This window comes from Phaseolus vulgaris, chromosome 5 (assembly GCF_000499845.2).
Source record: "Phaseolus vulgaris cultivar G19833 chromosome 5, P. vulgaris v2.0, whole genome shotgun sequence".
In the NCBI taxonomy this organism is placed as follows: domain Eukaryota; kingdom Viridiplantae; phylum Streptophyta; class Magnoliopsida; order Fabales; family Fabaceae; genus Phaseolus; species Phaseolus vulgaris.
The window spans coordinates 40439450-40462988 of NC_023755.2; the positions used below are offsets into that span (position 1 = coordinate 40439450).

At 30.6% G+C, this 23539-nt stretch overlaps 3 protein-coding genes across 6 annotated transcripts; 1 reads left to right on the plus strand and 2 right to left on the minus strand.

Moving 5' to 3' along the window:
* Positions 1-419: 419 nt before the first annotated feature.
* Positions 420-5101, minus strand: LOC137836049 (PX domain-containing protein EREX-like). Its single transcript, XM_068644864.1, has 9 exons — positions 4614-5101; positions 4428-4526; positions 4257-4343; positions 4047-4155; positions 3217-3881; positions 1866-2030; positions 1538-1780; positions 1091-1306; positions 420-774 (listed from the first exon to the last, which is right to left on the minus strand). The coding sequence occupies exons 1-9, from the start codon at positions 4941-4943 to the stop codon at positions 517-519; spliced, it is 2172 nt and encodes a 723-aa protein (XP_068500965.1). The 5' UTR covers positions 4944-5101; the 3' UTR covers positions 420-516.
* Positions 5102-10519: 5418 nt separating this feature from the next.
* Positions 10520-14444, plus strand: LOC137836050 (zinc finger BED domain-containing protein DAYSLEEPER-like). The gene is made up of 2 exons (XM_068644865.1): positions 10520-10656; positions 12186-14444. Exon 2 carries the CDS (start codon positions 12206-12208, stop codon positions 14180-14182), a length of 1977 nt encoding a protein of 658 aa, XP_068500966.1. The 5' UTR covers positions 10520-10656; positions 12186-12205; the 3' UTR covers positions 14183-14444.
* A 1452-nt stretch (positions 14445-15896) lies between these two features.
* LOC137836051 (formamidopyrimidine-DNA glycosylase) lies at positions 15897-21700 on the minus strand. Of its 4 annotated transcripts, XM_068644868.1 has the most exons (11): positions 21368-21689; positions 20939-20990; positions 20093-20150; positions 19188-19256; positions 18972-19097; positions 18490-18540; positions 17630-17707; positions 17444-17543; positions 17289-17375; positions 16574-16608; positions 16014-16481 (listed from the first exon to the last, which is right to left on the minus strand). In XM_068644868.1, exons 1-11 carry the CDS (start codon positions 21594-21596, stop codon positions 16110-16112), a joined length of 1257 nt encoding a protein of 418 aa, XP_068500969.1. In that variant the 5' UTR covers positions 21597-21689; the 3' UTR covers positions 16014-16109. The 4 variants fall into 4 exon arrangements, 3 of the variants coding, with proteins under 3 accessions (XP_068500967.1, XP_068500968.1, XP_068500969.1); XM_068644866.1 differs by lacking the exon at positions 17444-17543 and having other exon boundaries at positions 15897-16481; positions 17289-17391; positions 21368-21700; XM_068644867.1 differs by lacking the exon at positions 17289-17375 and having other exon boundaries at positions 15897-16481.
* Between the last annotated feature and the right edge of the window lie 1839 nt (positions 21701-23539).

A 23539-nucleotide genomic window follows, 5' to 3' on the forward strand; every position in this document is an offset into this window, starting at 1 on the left:
ATCGCTGAAGTGTTATTCAAAAACTTTTTATTAGATTTTTTTTATGATTCTAATATGATTTTAACATAATTTTATAATTTTAAAAGGAAAAAGTAAATTACTTTTTTAAAAATTTAAATTTATTATATAATTTTTTATTATAATTTTAAAAAAATCTTTTTAAATCAGTCATAAAAAAAAATATTTTTGCTATAAACAAAAATTAAAACATATGCACCGTGTTTTATTATATTTTAAAGATTATACCTGTTTTTATATTTTAGATTTTAGAGATTATACATGTTTTTATATTTTAAAGATCCTATATTTTAGAAATTAAACGTGATCGATTCTATATTTTAGAGATTAAACATGTTCCTATATTTTGTATTCCTATATTTTAGAAATTATTCGTTTTCGTATGTGAATACTTCAAACGGTTGAAACAAGCAGAACACTTATTTTTTTTGTTCACTAACTATGATGAAAAGATACAATATGTAACTCAGTAATAGATAAGGTGTTGGATTGAACATTCTATCTTTCTAAGAACTTGCTTAAGACAGTTTTCTGCAAATGGATTTCTTCCCCTTCCTCTTCAGAATTGGCATTTGCATTTAGAGCACAACGAATAACTGAATTGACTTGTCTCCTTAAACTGGCATTGTCTACAAACATATGTGCCAGCATCTTCCTCAATTCATCATAAGTTTTCACAGTACTGTCGGTAGTTGCATCACGGGTCTCTTCCACAGCAACAACAGCATCCTCTACATCTTGTGCTAAGAGCTGTGCCTGTTATCATGTAACCAAAACAGTGAGTATAGAAGGGGCAGAATGCAGTAAACAAAGAATAATCCAAATGATAATTGCTACGTAACCACAGCCTGTATTACTCTGGATGCTCATGAGAACAGATGCCAATGGAGTGCAATGTCCAATGGCGGAGCTAGAATAATTTTCAAAAGTGTGACAGATAAATAGATTTTAAACGCATTTAGTAAAATGATGATCACTTACAGAAGCATAATGCATAAACGCAAAGCATAAAAACCAGGTGAATGTAAATATGAAAGGACAAAATTGTTGGTCAAGGTGCATATCATAATACCTCTGCAAGCAAGAGCCCAATCCGATTATCTGATGTTGCTAATAAATCCAGAGCATCAGATGGCGAAGTGTCTATATTTAGCTTATCTTCCTCTTCAACAAGGAAATTTACACTGCACTCGCTAAGCCTCTTCTGAAGGATTGCACACTCATGCAGCAACTTCGTATTAGCATTATGTGAATTTTCCATTCTTTGCTTTTCCTTCTGGAGAATTCTCTGAATAAGTAAAAACAATACCATGAAAACAATTGGATTTCCAAACAGGATCTAACATATTTAAACCACTTTTTCATTAAAAAGGGTATCAAATAAGAAATTTCAATTCTTTCGTTAAAAAAATGCAAATATTCTGGAAGGAACTAGTCAAAATTGATAGTTTTCTAGTCTAAATGTATAAAAAAAAAATCAGTACTAGTTGCAACGTACAACAACCAGAAAGGACTATACCTCCAAATCTAACTTCTCCTTGATCAATTCACTGAGCTGCTGCTTCAGTTCTAACTCACAACTTCTAAGAGATTTTACCTCCTTGATTAGAACCTTCATATCTGTCTTTGATTTCATCTCAAAATCATCATGATGTTTCTGCAAGTTCTCAAGTTGTTCTCTAGCTACATCTAGTTCTTGCTGCAACATTTCCTTCTCCTGAATGACAGATGCTTTTGTAGATTCTGCTAGCAGCCTTTCATCCTAAAACAGTATAACTTTCCACTAAAAGCCCACCACAAAATGCAATGATGAGAGATGTTGACTAAAGTAAACTGTCACAATATACCTCTTCTAACTTCCATTTCATTTCTGTCTCCAGGCATTTCCTCCGAAGTTCCTCTATATCCCACTGCATTTGTGTAAACCTTTCCTTTTCAGCTAAAACAGCCTGCTGCATGTTTTCTTGGCAGTTCAGTCGAGTTGTTTCAAGTTCAACTTCCAAATCTTTAACCTACAAGTAAAATGGAATATTTGAACATATAATATAACTACAAATGCCCAATAAACCATCATCACTTGTCATTTTTCTATCACTGAGGAGAGTGAACTTGTTCCAAAATAACTAGCGATTTCTACTCAGTACCAGTTACCTTATGAAAAAAAAAGACAATAAATATAAATTTATCAGAAAACACTCAGCTGGGGAAAGATATAACCTAAGTTATTTTATTAAAAAATGCAAATATGTTTCTTTAACAAATATAGCCCACAAAAAGAAGATACTTTCAAAATCACAAATTCAATTGTTAATTTTTCAGAACTATAAAAAATCATTTGTGAAATGCAGAGAAAATATAATATCATGCCTTTAATTTTAATTATATCATTATTCCCCATTTCATTATCCAATGTTAGATCTAGGGAGAAAAATTAATGGGAAATACTTAGAAACTTGACAACATTATTAATTGATTTGTTATTAAATTCAACAGATACTTTTTTATTTTATGATAGAAAGGTAAATTTGACAGATACTGAAACAAAGATAATGGAAATCATGGACTTCTGGGATTGAAAAACTGCTAACATTCATTTTGAACTTCCTAAAATCCTGTGGACGATACTTAGGACAGCTCATTCTGCATACTCTAAAAACAGTTTTCTGCTGATGTACTCGTTTGCACATATAGTCTTCCCAAACTTCATCTAATTTTGTAAATAATAAACTTATTCTTCAGACTTCAAATATAGAACAAGATATCAACATGAGTGATTCAAGTTATTCATTTGCTTATTACTGTACAAGATTAGAGGTTTGATCCATAACGAATCAACAACATAGAAGATAATTTGGCTGGTAAATGGCAGTTTGATGACTTGATGTACACTACTGCCACAAAGGAGTATTGAATATCATACAGACTATAAACTATAAAGATTTAACAGTTATGAAATTCTGTCTTTCTAATGGCAATGCGCTGAATATGAACCATAGGCACATAAGTAAATCTATGCATAGTTCAAGGTTTTAATTAAAGGGCAGGGAACCAACAATATTCTGCCAAAGAAAAACACCATACAAGTGAAAAAGATTTGTCCTAAACACATTCGATAAAATGGTAAAAGCAAGTCACAAACAAAAATCTCCATTTCAAAATTCAGTACTTAAAGAAATATCTTAAGCATATGCAGCATACCTTTGTCACAAGATACTGTCTTGCAGCCATTTCTTGATCCAATCTTGCTATAAGATCTTCGACATCTGCTTTTGCAGTGACCAGTCTCTGTTTCTGGGTATTAAGAATTTTGTTTAACTTGTGACGCTCATCAAATGGAAAAGTCAACAATAAATCCGAGTTTCTGGAGCCTTCATCATTCCTCCCAGTAAGGTCCTGTGCAATATCCTGAACCAAAGTGGTCGTAGTTGTTTCAGTATTCTTCAAAGAAGTTAAGTCATTTCCAATGCTTTCCGATGAGAGTTTCGTAATATGAGCATTCAAGTTATAATCTCGTACAGCAAGTGTAAACTCAGTTCCATCCAGGTTGAGAGCTATAGCATCTTTGTCTCTACCATTATCCCTAATAACTAAGTCTTTGCCAGATGTGGCATGATCAACAGATGTTTCACTTTGATTAATTAAGCCATGCTCTAATATTGAATTATCCATGATTTGATCATAATGCTTATCCTTTCCATGGTGTGGTGCTCCCAACTCAGAAACTGTATCATTACCAAAAACAGATGCAGCAGACGAACCATGTGCTATTACAGAACCAGGCGAGTTATCCTGAAACACTTGTGCAGGTGTGGTACTATTATTAGCAGAGGTTTCATCCGGATTCTCGTTGACATCATGGAAGGCTGCAATACATCAGCAGCAAAAGGGCATGAAATATTTGTGGAATATCATGATGAACCGTTTATTATACTCTTCAAGAAATGAACAGCTGCTTAAAAATTTGAAGATAAAATGACAAAGTGTTACTATATTTAGGTTTACGAGAAAAAAAACACACACACACACACATGATCTAGCAGCAGCTTCTAGCTCGAGGAATATTGCCACCGGAGCACTTCTTGATACATTAATGTCCGATAACAACTTCTCGATCCAATTTTCCAGTAAGCACCGTCGCTGAAATTAGGAAATTTATGAGTATGAAACTACATAGAACTAAGAGTCATTTCTCAAAAATTAGGAAATTAATTGCAGTGATAATTAAGCTATATACCTACCTCTTCCAAAAGAGCATGGCTCTTAATTCTGAGCATTTTTTTGGGTGGAGGTGGAGGTAGATTTTTCATGGGAAATTCTGTTTTCAGCTGCAAAAAAAAATAAATTGAAATTCCTCCACTCCACGAAGGAAATAGCAGAAAAATAGAGTGAAGCGTTGAAAACACACATACTTCAGAAAAAAGGCTGACGAAGTCACTGAATCTGCGTAATACTAATCGAGTGGTGGTGATTGCTGCGGGGGATTGTACACCAACTTGAACCCTAAAAAACTGCATACAAAAACCTAATAAAGTTAATAAACGTCGTAAAATAAAATTAAGAGAAAAAGTGGTTATAGGAATATTCTAGATACTAACGACGACGGGATCAGAGGGTGGCGATTGGGGAACGGTAACCCACGACGGAAGCGTGACGCAGAAGCTCCAACCGGTGGGAGGATGACGTGGCCAAACAGTGTTGCGACCCGCCCATACGCGCGGCGGAGGGCTCCAATCCATGCCCAAGGGGAGAGGGGAGGTTCCGTCGTGGTGGTGGGACACAGCGGCATTGTTCAGACTGTGCAGAGCGTCGTCGTTTGGAAAGAGATGATCGTCGTTTTGAAAGAGATGATGGTGGTAGGAGTAGGGATTGTGATTGTAACTGAAATTTGGGTCGAAAACGGGTACGTCAGGACCCAACCAATGCATCCTTTGCTTTGCTCTTACTGCAACTTCAACTCTCAACACTTTCAACCTTCCTCACCATTACCAATCCAAGCTTCAAACTTTTATTATAAATATTTATATTTATTACTCTTAAGAAATTTTCTCAACAATATTTTTAAATAAATACAACCCTAAACCATAAACCCACTGGATGATCTCTTACAAATCAGTTAAATACTGATTAACTAAAAAATAATATAAATATTTTTTAAATATACCAATATATCTCCCTATAAATTACGAAAAATGTTATAAATTAGGTAGCAATTGATATTTTGATTCATTCGACTTATCACCATAAGGATCCATGACTAAACAGTATAAATAAATCATATAAAGAGTATACACTTTAATCAATTATCAATTTACACACAAAATAATCGGAATATCTTTTTTAAGTCAATCACAATCGAGCATCAGCATTTGTAGAATGATTTGTAGAATAAAAAAGAAAGATTATCAACACGTCTAAACCATTAAAAACTCATTTCATATGCCCTCTTTACCTATATAATATAAAATATTTTTTTGGAACATGTGTTTTATATTAGATTTACAAGTTATTTTTGTTTAATTGAAAATAGTCTAGAAAGTTCAAGAGGAGATGACACTTAACAATTATCTTATAATAGATTTTAAATAACTTAAAAAAAATAAAAATAAAAATAAAAATTATATAATTACGAAGTATACGTTTAGTTGAGATTTCAGCATAACTTATTCATAAAAATAAATATATATCACTATATAAAGTTTTAAAGTTTAATATTTAATAACAATATGTATTATAAAATATCTTACTCTAAACATTTTATCCTAAATATTACTTAAAACAATTTATTTACTGTTTCCAACATTTATAATACATGCAACTAAACAAAAATTTATATTGAAGTGTTTCGTCTAAAAATGTGCATTCAAAACTTAATTTCAACCATTAACTTGTGAATTCACCCAATCTTAACCTATAAGGTTAAACAAACTTATTTTTGTCTAAGTTTAGGGTATAACATGACTTTAATCATAGATTATACCAACTAAACCCATTTTAATAACTCTATTTATAAGACAAATTATATTTAAATTTACAAATTTAAGGTCTTAGTGTTATAATAAGATATCTCCAGTAAAATATATTAATATAAAAGTTAACATCATAAAAAAAAATATTTTGAAATATTAAAAACAAAATTTAATGCAATTCAATAATATCCACCTATAATAAATTAAAACATTTGTTATAGGGTAAACAATAATTATTATAACTCTTTATAAAATACAACTCTTATTATGATTTATCAGTAAAGCTGTTATAATTTTCCACAACTTTCTTTTCTCAGTTCTTCTTTAATGCTTTTGTGAATTCTACAGTCTCAATAAAGATTTTTCCTCTACCTTAGAAAATATCACAAAAAAACTTTAAAAAAAAAGTATTTAGTTTGGTCTTAGAAAATTATATTATTTATATTGCAAATTGATGAGGTTAGCCATGGATTTAATATTTGTCTCAGAAAATTACTGAGGTGATATTAAATACAGTCACTGCTACAGTTCAGAATAGCAGTATCAGTGTGTTATCTCTATGTCATTTATGATTTCTTTTTTATTTTCAACCACTACACTTTACTTTCAAAAAAAATAATTATATGGAATCAACAACTCACTGTGCCAGAAATCATATATAATATATAGTATCTAGATATTTTTTAATATAATATCAGATTTTATTTTTTTTCTATAACTAAACTGTTATGGTTGCTCCACTTTAACATACCCTTTCCAGAAACTCACAAGAAAAAGCATGCAACAGTTATGTTTTTGCTGCAGCAAACCTGTGAATTAACTACTATATACATATATATATATAAAATGTTGGTGACTTCAACTTTCATTGATATTGTTGGTGGAAATTCTCTGATAGCTCAAAGGGTGTTCTTCTGATTCAACAGTTTTAGAAGCTCGTGCGTGGGACTATATATTTTTGGTGGTCCGATAGCGGGTGGCACGATAGGCTCAACAAATATTTGTTAGGATAAGTTTTAAATGGCTCTGATAAAATTGGCTCATAAGATTGAGGTTTGAACCCACTTATATACAATGAAAGACTCTAATCTCTAGTCCATGTGGGATCTCCAACATACAGCTTTCTTGAACTTCTTAATTATACTTTCAGCATGATGAACCGGTATAAATAGCAGTTCAAGAAAACTGTAGAAAAAGATGCCAAATTATTAGGACTTGGTTATAATAATTTATGTATACACAGTTTTTCTTTTCTCATATATGATGCTTGCTATCATTTACCATGCAACAGGAAGAAGAATGAGGTACTTTGAGTAAGACTGTTGCTACTCTCTCAATATTTTTTAAGTAAAACAAATGTAATTTACTTTTTTATTTTAATAATATATATTCTTTTAAATTATGTTTTAATATTTATTTTGTGTTATAATCTAGCTTAACCAATATAGATTTATAGGCTTTTTCACTCCTTTTTCTTTTCTTACTAGTCTATATTATTAAACTTATTTGTTCTATTTTTTAATGTTTTATGCTAAAATTATTGAGTTTAAAACCTTAAATTTAATTTTAAAAAGTTTTTTTTTAATTATAGAATTTAAGTTTAATTCAACTTTATAAAACCGATTCATAAAATTTGTCTCCACTTATTATGAAATGTCATTATTTTTAGTCGATGTTAAAAGTTCAACACACACCACTCACATGGATAACTCATAAAATAATAAATTTAATAAACTCTCACTAGAATAAACTATAAAATATATTTAATACCGTATTAAAAAAAATTACAATTTATATTCTCTATATACTATAAAATATTTTAATCTCTAATAAACAACCTCAACAAATATAATTTACAAAATGCTCCTTAAAATAAACTACTTAAAAGACAACACCATCGTATCACATATTAGAATGATTATAAAAGAAATTAATTTAATTGAAAATAATGAAATTTTATGACAATTAATCATTTTATTTTTATTTTTACGACAATTCTAGATCAATTATCGTCAATAAGATAATGACGACAGCAATCAATTTAATATCACATCAACACACTTTTGACAATATATACAGTTATTTTATATATTTTATATACTACTGATAATATTAATTTTATAAGATTTATTATTTTTAGATATTGTTACAAGAATTTTCTTATCTTTAGATTGACATTATAATTAAATTATATGACTTATTTTTAGATTAAATATATTTCGAGTCCTACGATCTTATTTTATTTTAGTATTTCTAAAAGAATATTTTTTTTGTCCTTACATTTCATCATAGTTATTTTTCACTATTAAAAATATAAATTATTAGTTAAGATGATACATAAAAATTTAAATCATTTAACCTTTTTTATTTTTATTTGTAAAAGAAAATCATCATTTAATGTGCTATGAATACAATAAAGAAATTATATTTTTGGAATTGCATAAGAGCTATATATGAAAATAGTTGTATTACCATTTTTAATTACATATAATATTTAATATATTAAATAAATTATTTAAAAAATATACCTATTTATTACCTGTTTTGCTTCACCACCTAACTTAAACCCACACTAAACCTCTTCATCTTTTCATTATTTTTTTTTTCTTGAAAATGAAAAATGAAATTAAACAAGAATCCCACCTTAATTTTATTCCCAATTTAATTTCTGCCATTAGATAACCTTTCGGTTCTTATTCGTGTCAACATTTTAAAAAAATACTAAAATATTATTTTTCTTTTTTTTTTAGAATGAAATTCATTTAATGACTATAAAAAATTTATAATCATCTCCATCCCATCAGAAAATAGATATACTTATACTCATTTTTTTAAAATTAATTAAATAATTTTTTTATAAAAAAAACTAAAAAATATATATTTATTATTAAGTATTTAATTTCAAATGAATATATATATTTTCAATATTAAATATAAATAAAAAATATATACTTGTATAAATATCAAATAGAAATACCAAATAATAATTTAATAAATGTAATGACTATATAAGAAATCAGTAAAATAATAAATAATTTAGAAAACGGACTATTAAAAAATTAATATAAATTTTGAGATTATTAAAAAATTAAGAATGTTATAATAGAAAAGAAAGGAAATGCAGTTGAAAAAAAAAAGTGTTTTGCTATAATTTTTATTTATTTATAGTAACTACTTTTAGAGAGGGGAAAAATACTTTGAGAATCCAAATATTGTTTCACAAATATCCTACGACTCATTTTATTAACTTTTATTAAATAATTTAATTTGTATTTAATTAAATATTTTAGTATTAAAAATAGTTATCATTTAGTTGTTTTAAAAAAAGTTGGGTATGAATTTATCTTTTCTCCACTTATGCAGTGTAAATGTTTTAAAAAATATATTGTTATGCGATGTTTTAAACTGTTAATATATTTAACAATTAACTAAATAAATTTTAAATTGATACTTTAAGCATGAAATTGAACTCTTTGAAATAAAAAAAAGCCTTTAATAAAATTGAAAGTTATACATCATTTATATAAAATAACCATTTGAATAAAAGTGATCACTTATATAATTTAACCTATTTGTTATTGATTTGATTTATTGAAATAATATAATGAGTTGTTTTAATTTGATGATTAAATAATTACATATTATATACTTTCTACGTTTTCAAAATTAAAATGCTATTCAAATATAAAGTTAAGAGAAATGTTGATTGCATGGAAAACATTAAATTTAACTACATTTCATCACTATTTATAATTTTTTCCTTTATAAATTTTAAATATCTAATTAAATATATACATTTAGATTCTCACAAAATTTCAAATTAATTTAAATTAGTTTTCCTACGTATTAGATAAATATTTGTTTATATAAAATCATAAATAGATAAACATCTCTTAAATGTATAAGCTATGTTGTAATCAAAACTTAATATAATAAACCACTTAACACCTAAATCATTTATATTTTGTATTTAAAAACATTAATTCAAAAGAATCGAGAAAACCGTTCATCTCCAATTATGAAAATTTCAAGTTTCAATAAAAAAATAAATTAACAATATCTAAATTAAAAAAAAAAATCTCTTCAATATTCTTATTATATAATAAGTCGGAGAGAATAAGTAGAAAAAAAACTGCTGAAGAATTTATTAGTATTTTTACTGTAGAATATACAACACAAGTATTTTCATACAACCAAATTTTTTAATAATAATAATAATAATAATAATAATAATAAATATCTTAAATATATAAATTGAATTATACTTAAAAATTGCAAATATGTTTTAGACTTTACCATAAAAATTATATAATGATACACGATTTTTATAGATTAAAAATAAGTTTAAAAAGATTAAAAAATAACAATAAAATCAATCATATAGATTATTTGAAGATTTATGATTTTTTTAAACTCAAAGATATTGAAATATTTCAGAAAATCTTGAATGGTTTGTTACTTTGAAAGAACAAAAAAAAAAAAACATGTGAATAAATTGAAACGTGTATAATAATAATAATATTATGCATTTGAAACCCTTAATTGGGTTATTGGCGTTGCTTGGGACTGAGTAGGAAGTGGCGCTTCCATTGCATTGCACTCAATCTTTCGTCTTTCATTGCCAACGCCAAAGCCTTCTTTCACTGTTACCTTCGCCGCCGCAGAAAGAAAGGTTCTTTCTCTATCTTTCTACGCTTTTCACATGGATTCTGCAACACCCTTTTCCTCTTTTTTGTTTTTTTCTTGTTCAAAACGACAAATGCACTACCTTTGGCGTCACTATGATTGAATTCGTTTCTGGGTGTCTGCCATGGTTTTCGTCCTTGACGGGTTTGTGTATGGTTTCCCTTTTCTGTTTTTCTTCATAGGATCTTCTTGTTCTTGCCCACTGTAGCCATTCCATGTCTGTTGAAAAATTGCATGGCATTTGGTGGAAAAGGGTTGTTTTTCTCCTTTTGATTTTATGTGGGTAATCAAGATTATTAGGTTTTGGTAAAGTCGTATCTGACCCTCCGTTAGCGGTGTATCATCCTCCTTTCATCACGCGTTCACTGCAATTTTTTGTGTACTCCACTTGTTTGTGATAAAGAGTGTGTTAGACAAATTTGTTTCTCAAGTTGTAGCCTTTTTTAATAGTTCTTTTAGAAAACAAATTGGGGTATATCAGTAGTTTTCATGTACAAGAGTAACTGATATGTAATATGTTGTGATAGAGAAAAATGGCAGGTGTTAGTGGGTGCTTACTAACCATTACTTTCCCCACACAGCCTTTTGGAAGAGGACGCGGGATACAAGAGTTAACATCAACTATTCAAATATATAGTTTTGTAAATCAGCTCTAAACCGCTACAAGACTCAAATAGTGGAGTGGTTTTGAATAGTGGCTGCAATAACAGCTTTTTATGCACCATAGCAGCACTACTGCTTCGAAAACCCAATTTTCTGTACCCCTAGAACAACATTGTTTAGGATTTTTTTTTGAGTAAAATTGTGATATTTACCCCATTCCTTAATGCATTTTTTTTCTTCAGAAGCATAATGGGATTTCAATCCCTTTCTCCTTTACTGTTCTTCAGGAATTTACATTATTCCTTGATTCTTTACAACCTATGTTCTGTTCTTTCTTCTTCTCTTAGACTCAATTCTTTACATTTGCTTATATGTAGTTAATTTGTTAAGTTCTTTTCCTATTAAATTGACCATCATCTCTCGTTTTTTGGCTTCATTACTGTGTTCTCATCGCTCCTAAGATAATGGTAATTGTGTTTGACTGGGTGTGAATTGTGACATATCGTGAATTTATTTAATTTTTTATTTTCTTTGACAATTTGATATTTATATGTATAGTACGAATTATTTAGTTTGTCTGCATTATAATTTCTAAATTTTTATCTGATTCTAGTATACAATTATTACACAACACTATATCTTGAAGTTATTTTATCATTGTGTCTGAATCTTATAATTTCAGGATCAAAAAATTATCTTGGTGATATCCTATTTGAATCTCAATTTCATAATCGTGTTTGGTATTGATTGATGACTGCTGGGAACCAAGAATTTAAATGAGAAATTATGCTCAAGACCACTGGCTTTTGTTTTGTCACTGCCTATTTGCCTTCCCGTGATGTAGTACTGGTTCGAGTTCAACCACATTTTGATTTCTCTCTTCTAATGATTTACTCTTAATTTGTTTTTTAGATTCAACCTGCTGTCCTGTCATGGAGTTAAATATATTTGAGTCAGAAACACATCAAAATAATAGGAGGAGAAAGAAATCTACTGTCTGGGAGCACTTCACAGTGAAAACTGATGGACCTGGATGTGCCAGGGCTTACTGCAAAAGATGCCAGAAATCATTTGCTTATCTCAAACATTCAAAACAATCTGGCACCAGTCATCTCAAGAGACACATTGCTCTGGGAATCTGTCAGAAAAATAAAAAAATCCCATGTTCCAATACTGATGCAGATCCACCTAAGAAAAGAGCAAGGGCAAAACCTTACATTGCTGCTATCTCATTTGATCAGGAGTGTTGCAACAGTAAGATTGCTAAAATGATTATTTTACACGACTATCCACTTCATATTGTAGAACACCAAGGTTTCATTGATTTTGTAAAGGCACTACAACCCCAGTTCAATCCACTAAGCTTTAAGGCTATTCAAGGGGATTGTGTTGCTATGTACATCAGAGAGAAGCAAAAGCTATTGAAACTTATTGATGGGATTCCTGGACGAGTCAACCTCACCTTGGACGTATGGACTTCAAACCAAACATCAGCCTATGTTTTTCTCCGAGGTCACTTTATTGATGGTGATTGGAACTTACACCATCCTATTCTTAATGTATTCACGGTACCATTTCCTGATTCTGCTGGTTCCTTAAATCAAACTGTAATTAAATGCCTGAGCAATTGGCATTTAAAGGGTCGGTTATTTACTCTTGCACTTGATAAATTCTTCTCCACTGAGACTTTGATAGGAAATCTGAGAAGTCTCCTTTCTGTTAATAACCCTGTGATTCTCGATGGTCAATTTTTAAGCCAGAACTGTTATGCTCGTGTACTTAGTCACCTTGCATTGGATGTGCTATCTACTATGAGAGAAACTATTGATAAAGTTCGTGAGAGTGTGAAGTATGTGAAATCTTCTAAATCTAATGAAGCAAATTTTTTGAAGCTGAGGCAACAACTTCAAGTCCCCACTACAATGGACCTTGTTATTGATGACAAAAATAAATGGGACACAATCTACCACATGCTTGTTGCTGCATGCAAATTAAAGGAAGCTTTTGTTTGCTTTGATGCCTTTGATCCTGATTTCAGACTGACTTTAACACTGGATGACTGGAAGCAGGTGGAAACTCTGTGTAGATATTTGAATTACTTGTATGATGCAGCTAACATTTTAACAGTTCAACCATACCCAACTGCAAATTTGTTTTTCCTTGAAGTGTCAAAACTTCAGCTGGTGTTGACTTGTGCATCCTTAAGCCATGATCCTTTCTGCAGTCGTTTGATTATGCCTCTGCAAAAGAAGTTTGATCAGTATTGGAGAGAAAGCTGCTTCATATTGGCTGTTGCTGTAGCCATGGATCCAAGATATAAAATGAAATTCGTGGAATCCACCTTTGGTAAGATATTTGGTGAGAATGCTGAGTACTGGATAAGAGTGGTTGAGGATGGTCTTAATGAACTGTTCCTTGACTATAATATCATAGAAGTGCTTCCTTTCACAGCAAGAAGTGACAATGAAGGGGATGAGACTATGATAAAGACTGAGTCATTTGATGAAGCGGGATTTGATGGATCTCTTTTTGCGGCTGATGATGGACTCTCTGATATTGAATTTTATATATCTGATCTAACATGTAATCAGCAATTTAAGTCCGAATTGGATGAGTATCTTGAAGAGCCTCTAGAGTCCAGAGTACAAGAATTTGATGTTCTGAGCTGGTGGAGGATAAACCGATTGAAGTACCCAACATTGTCTAGACTAGCATCAGATATTTTGTGTGTGCCAGTATCCACCCTCTCTGCAGATGCTGTTTTTGATACACAAATAAGAAAAATGGACAACTACCGGAGTTCATTAGACTCCTTGACTCTTGAGGCCCTTATTTGTTCCAAGGACTGGTTCCAGTATAAATCATTACCCATCACTGTTCCAAATACACTTGTCAAAGTTGAGTGTTAGGTACAGCTTTCCTCGTTTAGGGATAGTCTCAACTAGCTCTTAGGTATTGAATATTTTGGTACTGTCATTCAGGGCAATTAATTTTTCTGATTGATTGTCCGTTTTGTTACTTGTTTATAGTATATAGAGTTAGCTTTGTTCTAATTATTTGGCCAAGCAAAATATAAATTGTACTACAGGTTCAGCCAAACCAGGAAAGTTTGCTTTTATTTGCCTTTTGAATAGATATGAGCCCCATGGTGAAAAAGAAGTTTTGTCGTCACACCATTGTTGAATCTTATCTTTGCTTTCCTTCACTGCAAAATTAATAGAATGCATGTTTTATAATTAAAAATAAATGATGTTAACAATGGTATAATGAATCTGTGTAAATAACTTTGTTCTGTCATCAAGTCTAGAAGATAATTAGTATTTATTAAGTTAAATTTTGAATTCATTTTAAGAAGAAGAACGTCGCCTAATCTGATAACGATGATCGTCTATAGGATTTCTCGTGAGAGATTCTGATTATACTAAGAAGACGCACACCCAATAGAGGAGTGTGAGAAAAACAAGAGAAATTATATGTATATTTTTCGTATCCTCTTATTTAGGAGAAATGGGAAAAAAAAAACATGAATTCAGAAGGATATTTTTGGATGTTATGAAATGTGAGGCTGTATTAAGAAATTATGGGGATGAAATAAACAGAGGTTTAGTGATGATTAAAATTATTGTTGATGAGATACATTAATTTACCAAAAGAATGGTAGAGGATATATTATTAAAATATCATGCTCTCCTACACCAACATAGTTGTAACAACCAGATTTAAAGCATGTAAAAGTAATAACAGACTTACAAGTGCCATATTTAATCATGTTATAGTAGCTATCAGTAACTCCACTAACTCAAGGCAATTTCTTACTGCACCTCCATGTTTTCCATATAAGAGATGAAATGACAACTTTACCCTTTTCTTTTATTGACTCTTTTTATGAATTCTAAAATTTACTATTTCAATTTCATATTCTAGAGTTCAAGATATATTTACAGAATATTGTATTTTAAATTTTAAAATTCAAAAGTTATTCTCAATCTAAATATAAAAAACAAAATTATATTTCAAATTTTAGAATTCAAAATCTAAATATGAAAAACAAAATTGCATTTCAAATTTTAAAATTTAAAATAACTTTTCGAATTCAGAAGATCTAAAATTCGAAATAAAATCTTGTAGATTATACGATTCAGATATGAAAAAAACAAATCCTACACCTTTTTATTCAAGATAGTTTTAGAATTAAAAGATTTATTGAAGTCCATGAAGAAAATATGGGGTGGAGGTGGAGAAAGAAATAGTGCTGCACACGGAATCTATTAATAATAACGCAGTCACTGAAACTTAAATGTCTTGCATGCATCCGATCAAAACCCTACGAAGCTAACTCATTTTAACCTCATTGAAAAACTGTAAAAATGTACGTTCAAAGAAAATATAGAAAAATGATGCTTTCACAACCTCCTAAATTTGTATCCAATTCTGATGTGATAGCTGTAAATATAAATATATATAATAAAAAATAAATTTGTAATTAAATAATATGAAAAAATATTCAAATAATAATAATAATGAAGATTGTAATGTGGTTGTATAAAAAATTAGATTGAAAATATATGATGAGTGAAAACATAAAAAATACCTCGTAGCTTGTGGACAAGTGGGCATTAACAATAGTCACAAAAACTGAAGGCATCATACTCATGCCTTCCATTTGCCTAATATGGGATATTAAATTATCATACATGATATGTGAAGCAGAAGCAGGCAAACAGATCACGAACACAACCTATAAAACAGCAAACCTAAGTTGCAGGCACATAATAAACCATCGTTCTGCTGTTCTAGTGCGAACACAGCAGATAACAAAACTAACCCCCATATTTGCTACTTAGCTTTCCTTTTGGAACTCCTACCAGTTTGATTGCTTTGAACTCTTTTCTTTGATACCTTCTCTTCCCCAACTTGTTTCCTATTAGTCACGTTGCCTGGATTCTTCTTTTCAACTTGTGCATCACTGTCATTGTCTTCATCACTTTCTTCTGACTTTTTCTTTATAGCAGGCTTTCTGCCTTTAACCCCAGCCTTTGCCCCCTTCTTTGACTTGACATTTCCCAAATCCCCCTCTTCCCCATCTGTTGGTTTCTCAGTGTCATCATCTCCACTTACTTTCTTTGAGGCTTGCCTTTTAGGCTTACCAGTTTCTTTTACATCGATAGATCCACTAAGCTTTTGCAACTCTGGCACGTAAGCAGTTGTCTAAAAGCAACATCGTGTGTAGATCAGAAATGCACAAATATAATGATAAAAATAAAACAAATGACAAATTGGAAATGTTCAGAACGACATACCCTACCACCAGCAGTGATGAAGTCAATTTTGTTCCCTGCATCACATTATAAATGTTAAGATATAGCATCACAAACTTAGTTTTAAATTATTATTCTGGGTCAGTGAGCAGGGTACACTCATCCAATATGTAAGCAGAAGAAAATATACCTGAGTTAACGAAAAGGATTGAAGAAACTGTTTATAGATAAATATGTTTTGCATTGATACAACAGAAGAACTGGTGAATAAAAAATAAGAGTAATAGCCGATATATGAAAATCTGAATTAAAATAAGTTAAAATAATTTACTTAACAGGATAATCAGTCGGTTTAAAAATGGAGTGTTCTATTATGCATGGGCGATGCTTTCAATTTTCAAATTTGAAGATATCAATAACTTAATATCCATATTCCAATAGCACCCTCCATAGTAAAACGCACTTAAATTTCACTAATAATATGACCGTTCGTGACAAATAAGCATAAAAGAACTTATAGCTCTATATATGCAATCTCATCAGAGATGGAAAAACAAGCCTAGGATTCGGGTATAGATCAAGAAAAGTAAATCACACAAACCAACTAGGTGAGGAAGTAAGAAATATTCGCAATAAGAAATCTTTTAGGAAAATTGCACATGCAGTTAAAATATATGCAGTAAGAAATCTTGTGAAGATCGGCCACCATTCATGTAGCACCAAGAAAATGTTTATTTTTATAAGTAAGGAAGCAAACCATCAACAAAAGCCTTGTCAGGCTTTTTTTCCCGTGAATGAAATATCCAACTGTTAGGATACTGATTACTATCTGCTCCAACCTCAACTGCTTTTTCAATGACCTGTGAAAAGGAACTATTCGTCAACTAATACATATTAGAAAAGTATTCTCACCACTTATTTTTCCAGGCTTTTTTCCCCATCGAAAATGAAATAACCATTCAAGAGGAAAACGGCTACTGTCAGCATCAACTTCAACAGCCAATTGAATAACCTACAGATTTCATCCTCTATATTTTTTTTATTAAGTACAGATGTACCATAAACTACAATCATTTCAAGAAAAATCAGGACCCCCACCTCTTCAATGGATTTGTACAAAGTTGAGCAGCTAGCATCAGACAGGCTAGAAGCTGCCTGCCGTGGGTGAATTCTTGCCTGGAAATAAGGGGAAATAATAATTAACTATGTTTTGAAGCTCATGATATATAATGCAAAGGGAAAAATAAAATAAAATCTATAAATAACAGTACTTGTTAGCAGCTTAATTTCATCTAGATGCGCTTAAATTCTATATAACCATGCATCTGATTTGAAAAACATCAAGTTATATTCTAACAGAATAGCATTCATCCTCGAGAAATTGACAGGCTTACTTCGAATTTCTTTATCAAAATCTATGCTGCAACCATTACTATTTGGATGTTTCCCATTAAAATGCACCATGATATATATAGCTAAAAAGAAAACCTCATACAAAAAAAAGTAAGCATCCCTCCCAGCATATTTGTACATAACAGAACATCATGAGTCTGGATGGCATGTGGAGATATTTAACTGTTTCATATGCATAGAGACGGACCAATAAGAAACCTATGCAAAACATAAGATCAAACCAGATTTGTGCGGAGAGCATATTGATCATCTTGTACAAATAGTTGGGAGTAGAGAAATGGCATTAGTCGTTTAAAAAGTAAAGTGTACATTCATTAGAATCATTTCTTAAAGTTCAAGTGATCAAGGCTTTATCCCTATCCACTACGGGACCATGTATTGAAATAACTAAAGAAAGGAATAAATTGAGATGAATATTAATACTAAAGTTTAATAAGCCATAAATAAACTCTAAGGCTACATTTAAAATCTGGCATCTTCCACGAAAAATATAATGGGAAACATCAAAGATTCAAAATCAATTAGAAAATGAAGGTTGTACTTACTTGATACAGCACTTCATCAGCCACCCAATTTCCAATACCTGAAATATAGCTCTGTAAAGATTGAAATTTCAGATCTTTAATAATTAATACCATGTCATGATACACTCAGATGTAAAAAAATATATCAAATTCCTCTACATATATATATATATATACACATATATGTATATATATGTATGTATATATGTATATATATGTATGTATGTATATGCATGTATTTATATGTATGTATATGCATGTATTTATATGTTTATAAAAGACAGAATTAAAAAAAGAAAGTTCGGTGCCATGCACGACAGTGTAAAACAATGTTACAGTACCATTCAATCACAATACACAGTTGGTTTGACTTAAAAGATAATTATTGTAAAAGTCAACAAACTCACTATACGAAACATAAGCACCCATATATTCAAATGATAAACAAGTTAAAAATGAGTGAAATACAATGTAAGGGGAGTGATAAAAGAATAATTTAATACTTGATCAAGTAATAAAGCCTTGATTTCAGTTTTCCTCTTGTGCAAAGACTCTGTAAACTTCTCAAGTGTCATTGGTTCAAAAAGAGCATCAGGACCAAGCTCAGATATGGGTGGCACTGATGTCGGCTATATCAGAGGAAAAATATACAGTCAATAGAAAATTTCTTTATTAGAAAAATAAAAATGGATGGCAATTGGCAAGTAGAGTCACAATACATCTTTGAGAAGACGGACTTTGGCGAATCGTCTTTTGTCAGTGAAAGACAACTCTAAACCATCATCTAACTGCATAAATGTGATTTAATCTGATTAATAATGATATTAGTAAGAAACTCTAATGGACATACAGGCATGTCCAGAAAATTGAAAGATAAATCACCTTCACACAACTTTAAACTGATTATGTAATGTTATTATGTATGATAATTAAAGAATTTAATGTTTTCCTACAAAATTTTAAGAAACTGAATTCAATAAGAAATTCACGCTCTTCAGATTCCCAGTAATATCAAAAGTTTTATGCCGATGTTGATCTTATTCATCTTCAAGATTTTGAATTGCAGATAATGTTCTTTATATTCTTCTGGCGTGTATAAGAAAATATTAATTCATTTAAGCTTTCTATGTGTGTGTGAACTAATATTATGGGTTTACAAAGTAGTTTATCATATTAACTTCATAGTAGTTTATCATATTCATCAAAGTTCCCTGCATGTGTAATCAGATTCCAAGTGTATCAAAGATTTATGGTAATGAAACAAAACAAACAATAAAGGACTTTCAATGAATACATTGCCATTTTATTAATCCTAAATCCCAACCTATTCACTCTCCCCACGTAAACATGTAAGCATCTCTTTCATGCCATGAAACCAAGCTTTATCGAAGCAAATAAATCAACCTACATAACATTTTTATGGTTGCCTGAACTAGGATCTAGCCCTACTTTAGCATATGGTCTAGTCGCATCTCCCAACTGAAAACAAATCTTATGAATCCACAACAAAATGAAGTTTAATTTGTTGTAAAATCAAGTCAATGGATTGAATCCCAACAGGTTACAAGACCAAAAGTTCAAATAATTCCAGCATTCCACTCATCAGTGAAGTTACATCTCGTACCTCGATGAAGAATTTTGAATATTTTGAGGGCCACTCATCCTCGTCCTTCACAGCTGACCTACATGGCACATGCATGTTTATGTCATTACAACAACCAGTAATGGGTAATCTATGTGTCAAATTACTACAACAAAATAAATAATAGAAACACCGAAATAGTATGGTATACGTTAAAAAAGAGTGGCATTATAATTGAGAAAATGAGGAGTGTTTCATGTAACTAACTGCTGAGTTAGCAAAATTGGGAAAGAATGATTCCGATGTATGCGGTCTAAGGCTAGGGAGTGAGAATTGGAAGGTGCCTAGAACTTTTTTCTTTCTAATTGTACTTCCCCAGTAGTTTTCACACAGTTGGGGTCTTGTAGCACCCTGGAACAGGTCTGATTTCATCAATAAGACAGTGAACTCTCATCAATACTCTTGCATTGCACATAATGTTGGCACCTACCCTTACATACAAAGCCGAAGCAGTTTTTCACATTGAGTTGAGGCATTGAATGTAAGGTTCAGTGTCAAAAAAATTGGGGAAGGATAAAGACGAAAACTGACTGTATTGAAAAAATTCACAATCACAAAATCATTTCATGCCAATTAGCATGAATTACAACCTTTTACCGCAAAAATCTTATCAAAGTATCCTATTTCAAAACGCTAACAAAAGAAGGATGCAGGAGAAATTGTGGCAAGAAAGTCATGGTATATCAACAGCATTAGTGCGTGGGTGTGTAAAAATACAGTCAATTGACAAATGCAATAAAAGATTCTACATACAAAATTTTGAAACTTCGGCATAACTATTCAGTATAGCGAAACAAAGATTACTTAACCATACCCCATAGACCTTACCTTTTGTACTTCGTTACTGCGACCCCTTTAATGTATATAGCACCAGCCATGCCTGAGATGGAGGTAGAAACTCGTAAGTAACAACAAATTGTAGCTATAAATTTATAGTAATAAACCTAACTATCGCCTTGTTTATCTTCTCATATTTCGTCTTGAACCCGTTTCATTTTAAAACCTTATATCGTATTTTCTGTGTCACTGTTACAACTGTTGTAAAAGCCTAAGCCCTAAGCTGCATGCACACAAATGGTTAACATGCATCACCAAAAACGTAAGAACCACGCCAAGTCGTAATGCGAACTAAGCAGCAAAGCAAACTGTAAAAGAAACGAAGGAGAGTTTCACGTGGTTCACGTTTTGAGTTAAAATGGAAAGCGAGAAGAACAAGCTAGGGTTTGAGAGAGAGAGAGAGAGAGAGAGAGAGAGGACCGAATTGGAAGGAAGGAAAAGGAGGGGAATCGAGCTGAAGCCACATGTTCTTCCCCTTCCGGTGAGCAGCGACGATGAGCTTGCCGATAACGGAAGCTTCGAAGTCAGAGCGAGAGACGGCGTCGATGACTTTGGAATCATCGGCGACAATGCATTTCGTTATCTTCTTGCCGACGCAGTTTTCCTCGACGGCCCTCCTCGCCGCCTCCACCTCTGGAAGCTCCGGCATTGCTCTCTCTTTCTCGCTAACTCCTCTGCCGTTTTCCCGCGTTCTTTTCCGGTCTCTTTCTTCACTTCTCAAACTCGGCAATTTTCAATTCGTGTTTTTGTTTTGGGCTCAAGGGCTTTTTATCGTTGGTTTAAATTGTTGGCTGCACCAAATCAATTCAAATCTACACCCAATATATTACTTAAAATGTCCGTTTTACCCTTAATAATAGTTTCAAAATTGTAAACTTTAACTCATTCTTGCAAAATTTTCTTTTATATTTCTTTATTGGTCAAACTCAATTATAATAATATGAATATTTATGATTTTCAATCAAGATCACGGTTATTTATGGTAGATTTTATACATATCAAACTCAATTATAATAATATGAATATTTATGATTTTCAATCAAGATAACGGTTATTTATAGTCGATAATAATTATAGTAATATTTATTTATGATTTTCAATAAAGATAACGGTTATTCATAGTCCATAATTTTTTCTTTAGGTCTAAAATCAATAAAGAATAAAGTTGAGTAATTTTTATTTATTTATTTTTGTTAATTTTAAAATAAGAAAATTTTGGAGTATACTGAATATATATTTCTATGTTTTTTTTATTTAACCAAATTGACATATTTTTAAGTAACCTTGTGTTTATCGTGCTCTAATGCTCGAGTCAACTGGATGTTAATATATTTGTTAATTTAAAATTATAAGACTCATTACCCTTTACGTGTGAGGGTCTTCTTATATTTATAGTTTTCTTTTGGGTTTTTTTTTCTTAATGACATTGGTTTAGGCTCAATAAGTTCTTAATGAGGTTTTGACACTTATAATTTTAGCTTATTTAATCGTCGAGGTTTTCGTCAGTACCATGATCGAAAGCTGAGTGACATTTCATCCTTGTTGACCATTTAGTATGCTAAATTCGAGTAGGACATTTCCAATTAAAAACCTAAAAATATTGAGTATGTGATTTTTTTATATATATAATATCTTTCAGACACATATATACTCGCAGAGTCGTACTTATAATCTTAACAATTTAATTATACTCGGAGAGTCGTACTTATAATTTTAACAATTTAATTATTTAAGTGAGAGTTTATTCCATGTTTATACTATTAAACAAGCAACAAAGATAAACCATTTGTACCCAAAACTCCTTGTTAGAAAACTTTCGATACAAAGATTCATAATAATATAGGATCCAACCACTCACGTGTTTAATCTACACTCATTGCACCATTTTGTTGGTTTTTTTTTAGGAAAACAGAAATGATTCAACACCAATAAGCCTTAAACATTTAAAATAAAGAATTTAAAACAACACTTTCAACCCAAACCCTTAAGATATCGTGTACGTGAGTCTTATTTTTTATATATTGTTTTTTTAAGCACATTGCTACTCAATGTGTGACAATCCAAATATTTTTTTTTTCAAATTTTGTTGAATAACTATTTTTCATTTTGGGTATTTTTTCTTCTTTAATTTAACAATAAAGAGGATAATTTTATATAGTTTTTTTCTTTAATTTTTAACCCGATTATCGCTACTCATTAAAATAATTCATTCTTTAATATAAATTGAAAACAATCATGCATCTTACTACAGATCAGTAATTGTCTACATGTACATTGCATATATATATATATATATATAAGAAACTGAAAGGATGATATCACTTTCATTGATTAAATCATTTAACGAGATGTAATAATTTTTTACAATGATGTTGATACGTGATTTATTATTTATAAGGATCACATTATTTTTTATATTAGATTCATTGTTTTACAAATTTATTCCATTTTACGGGACTTCACATAGATAAAACTCAACATGATAAAAAGATAATTGCTCTCTAAAAAATAATATATATATATATATATAAACCAGAATATTTGAATTCATATTTTTATTTATTTATTTAATCTTTTATCATATTATATATT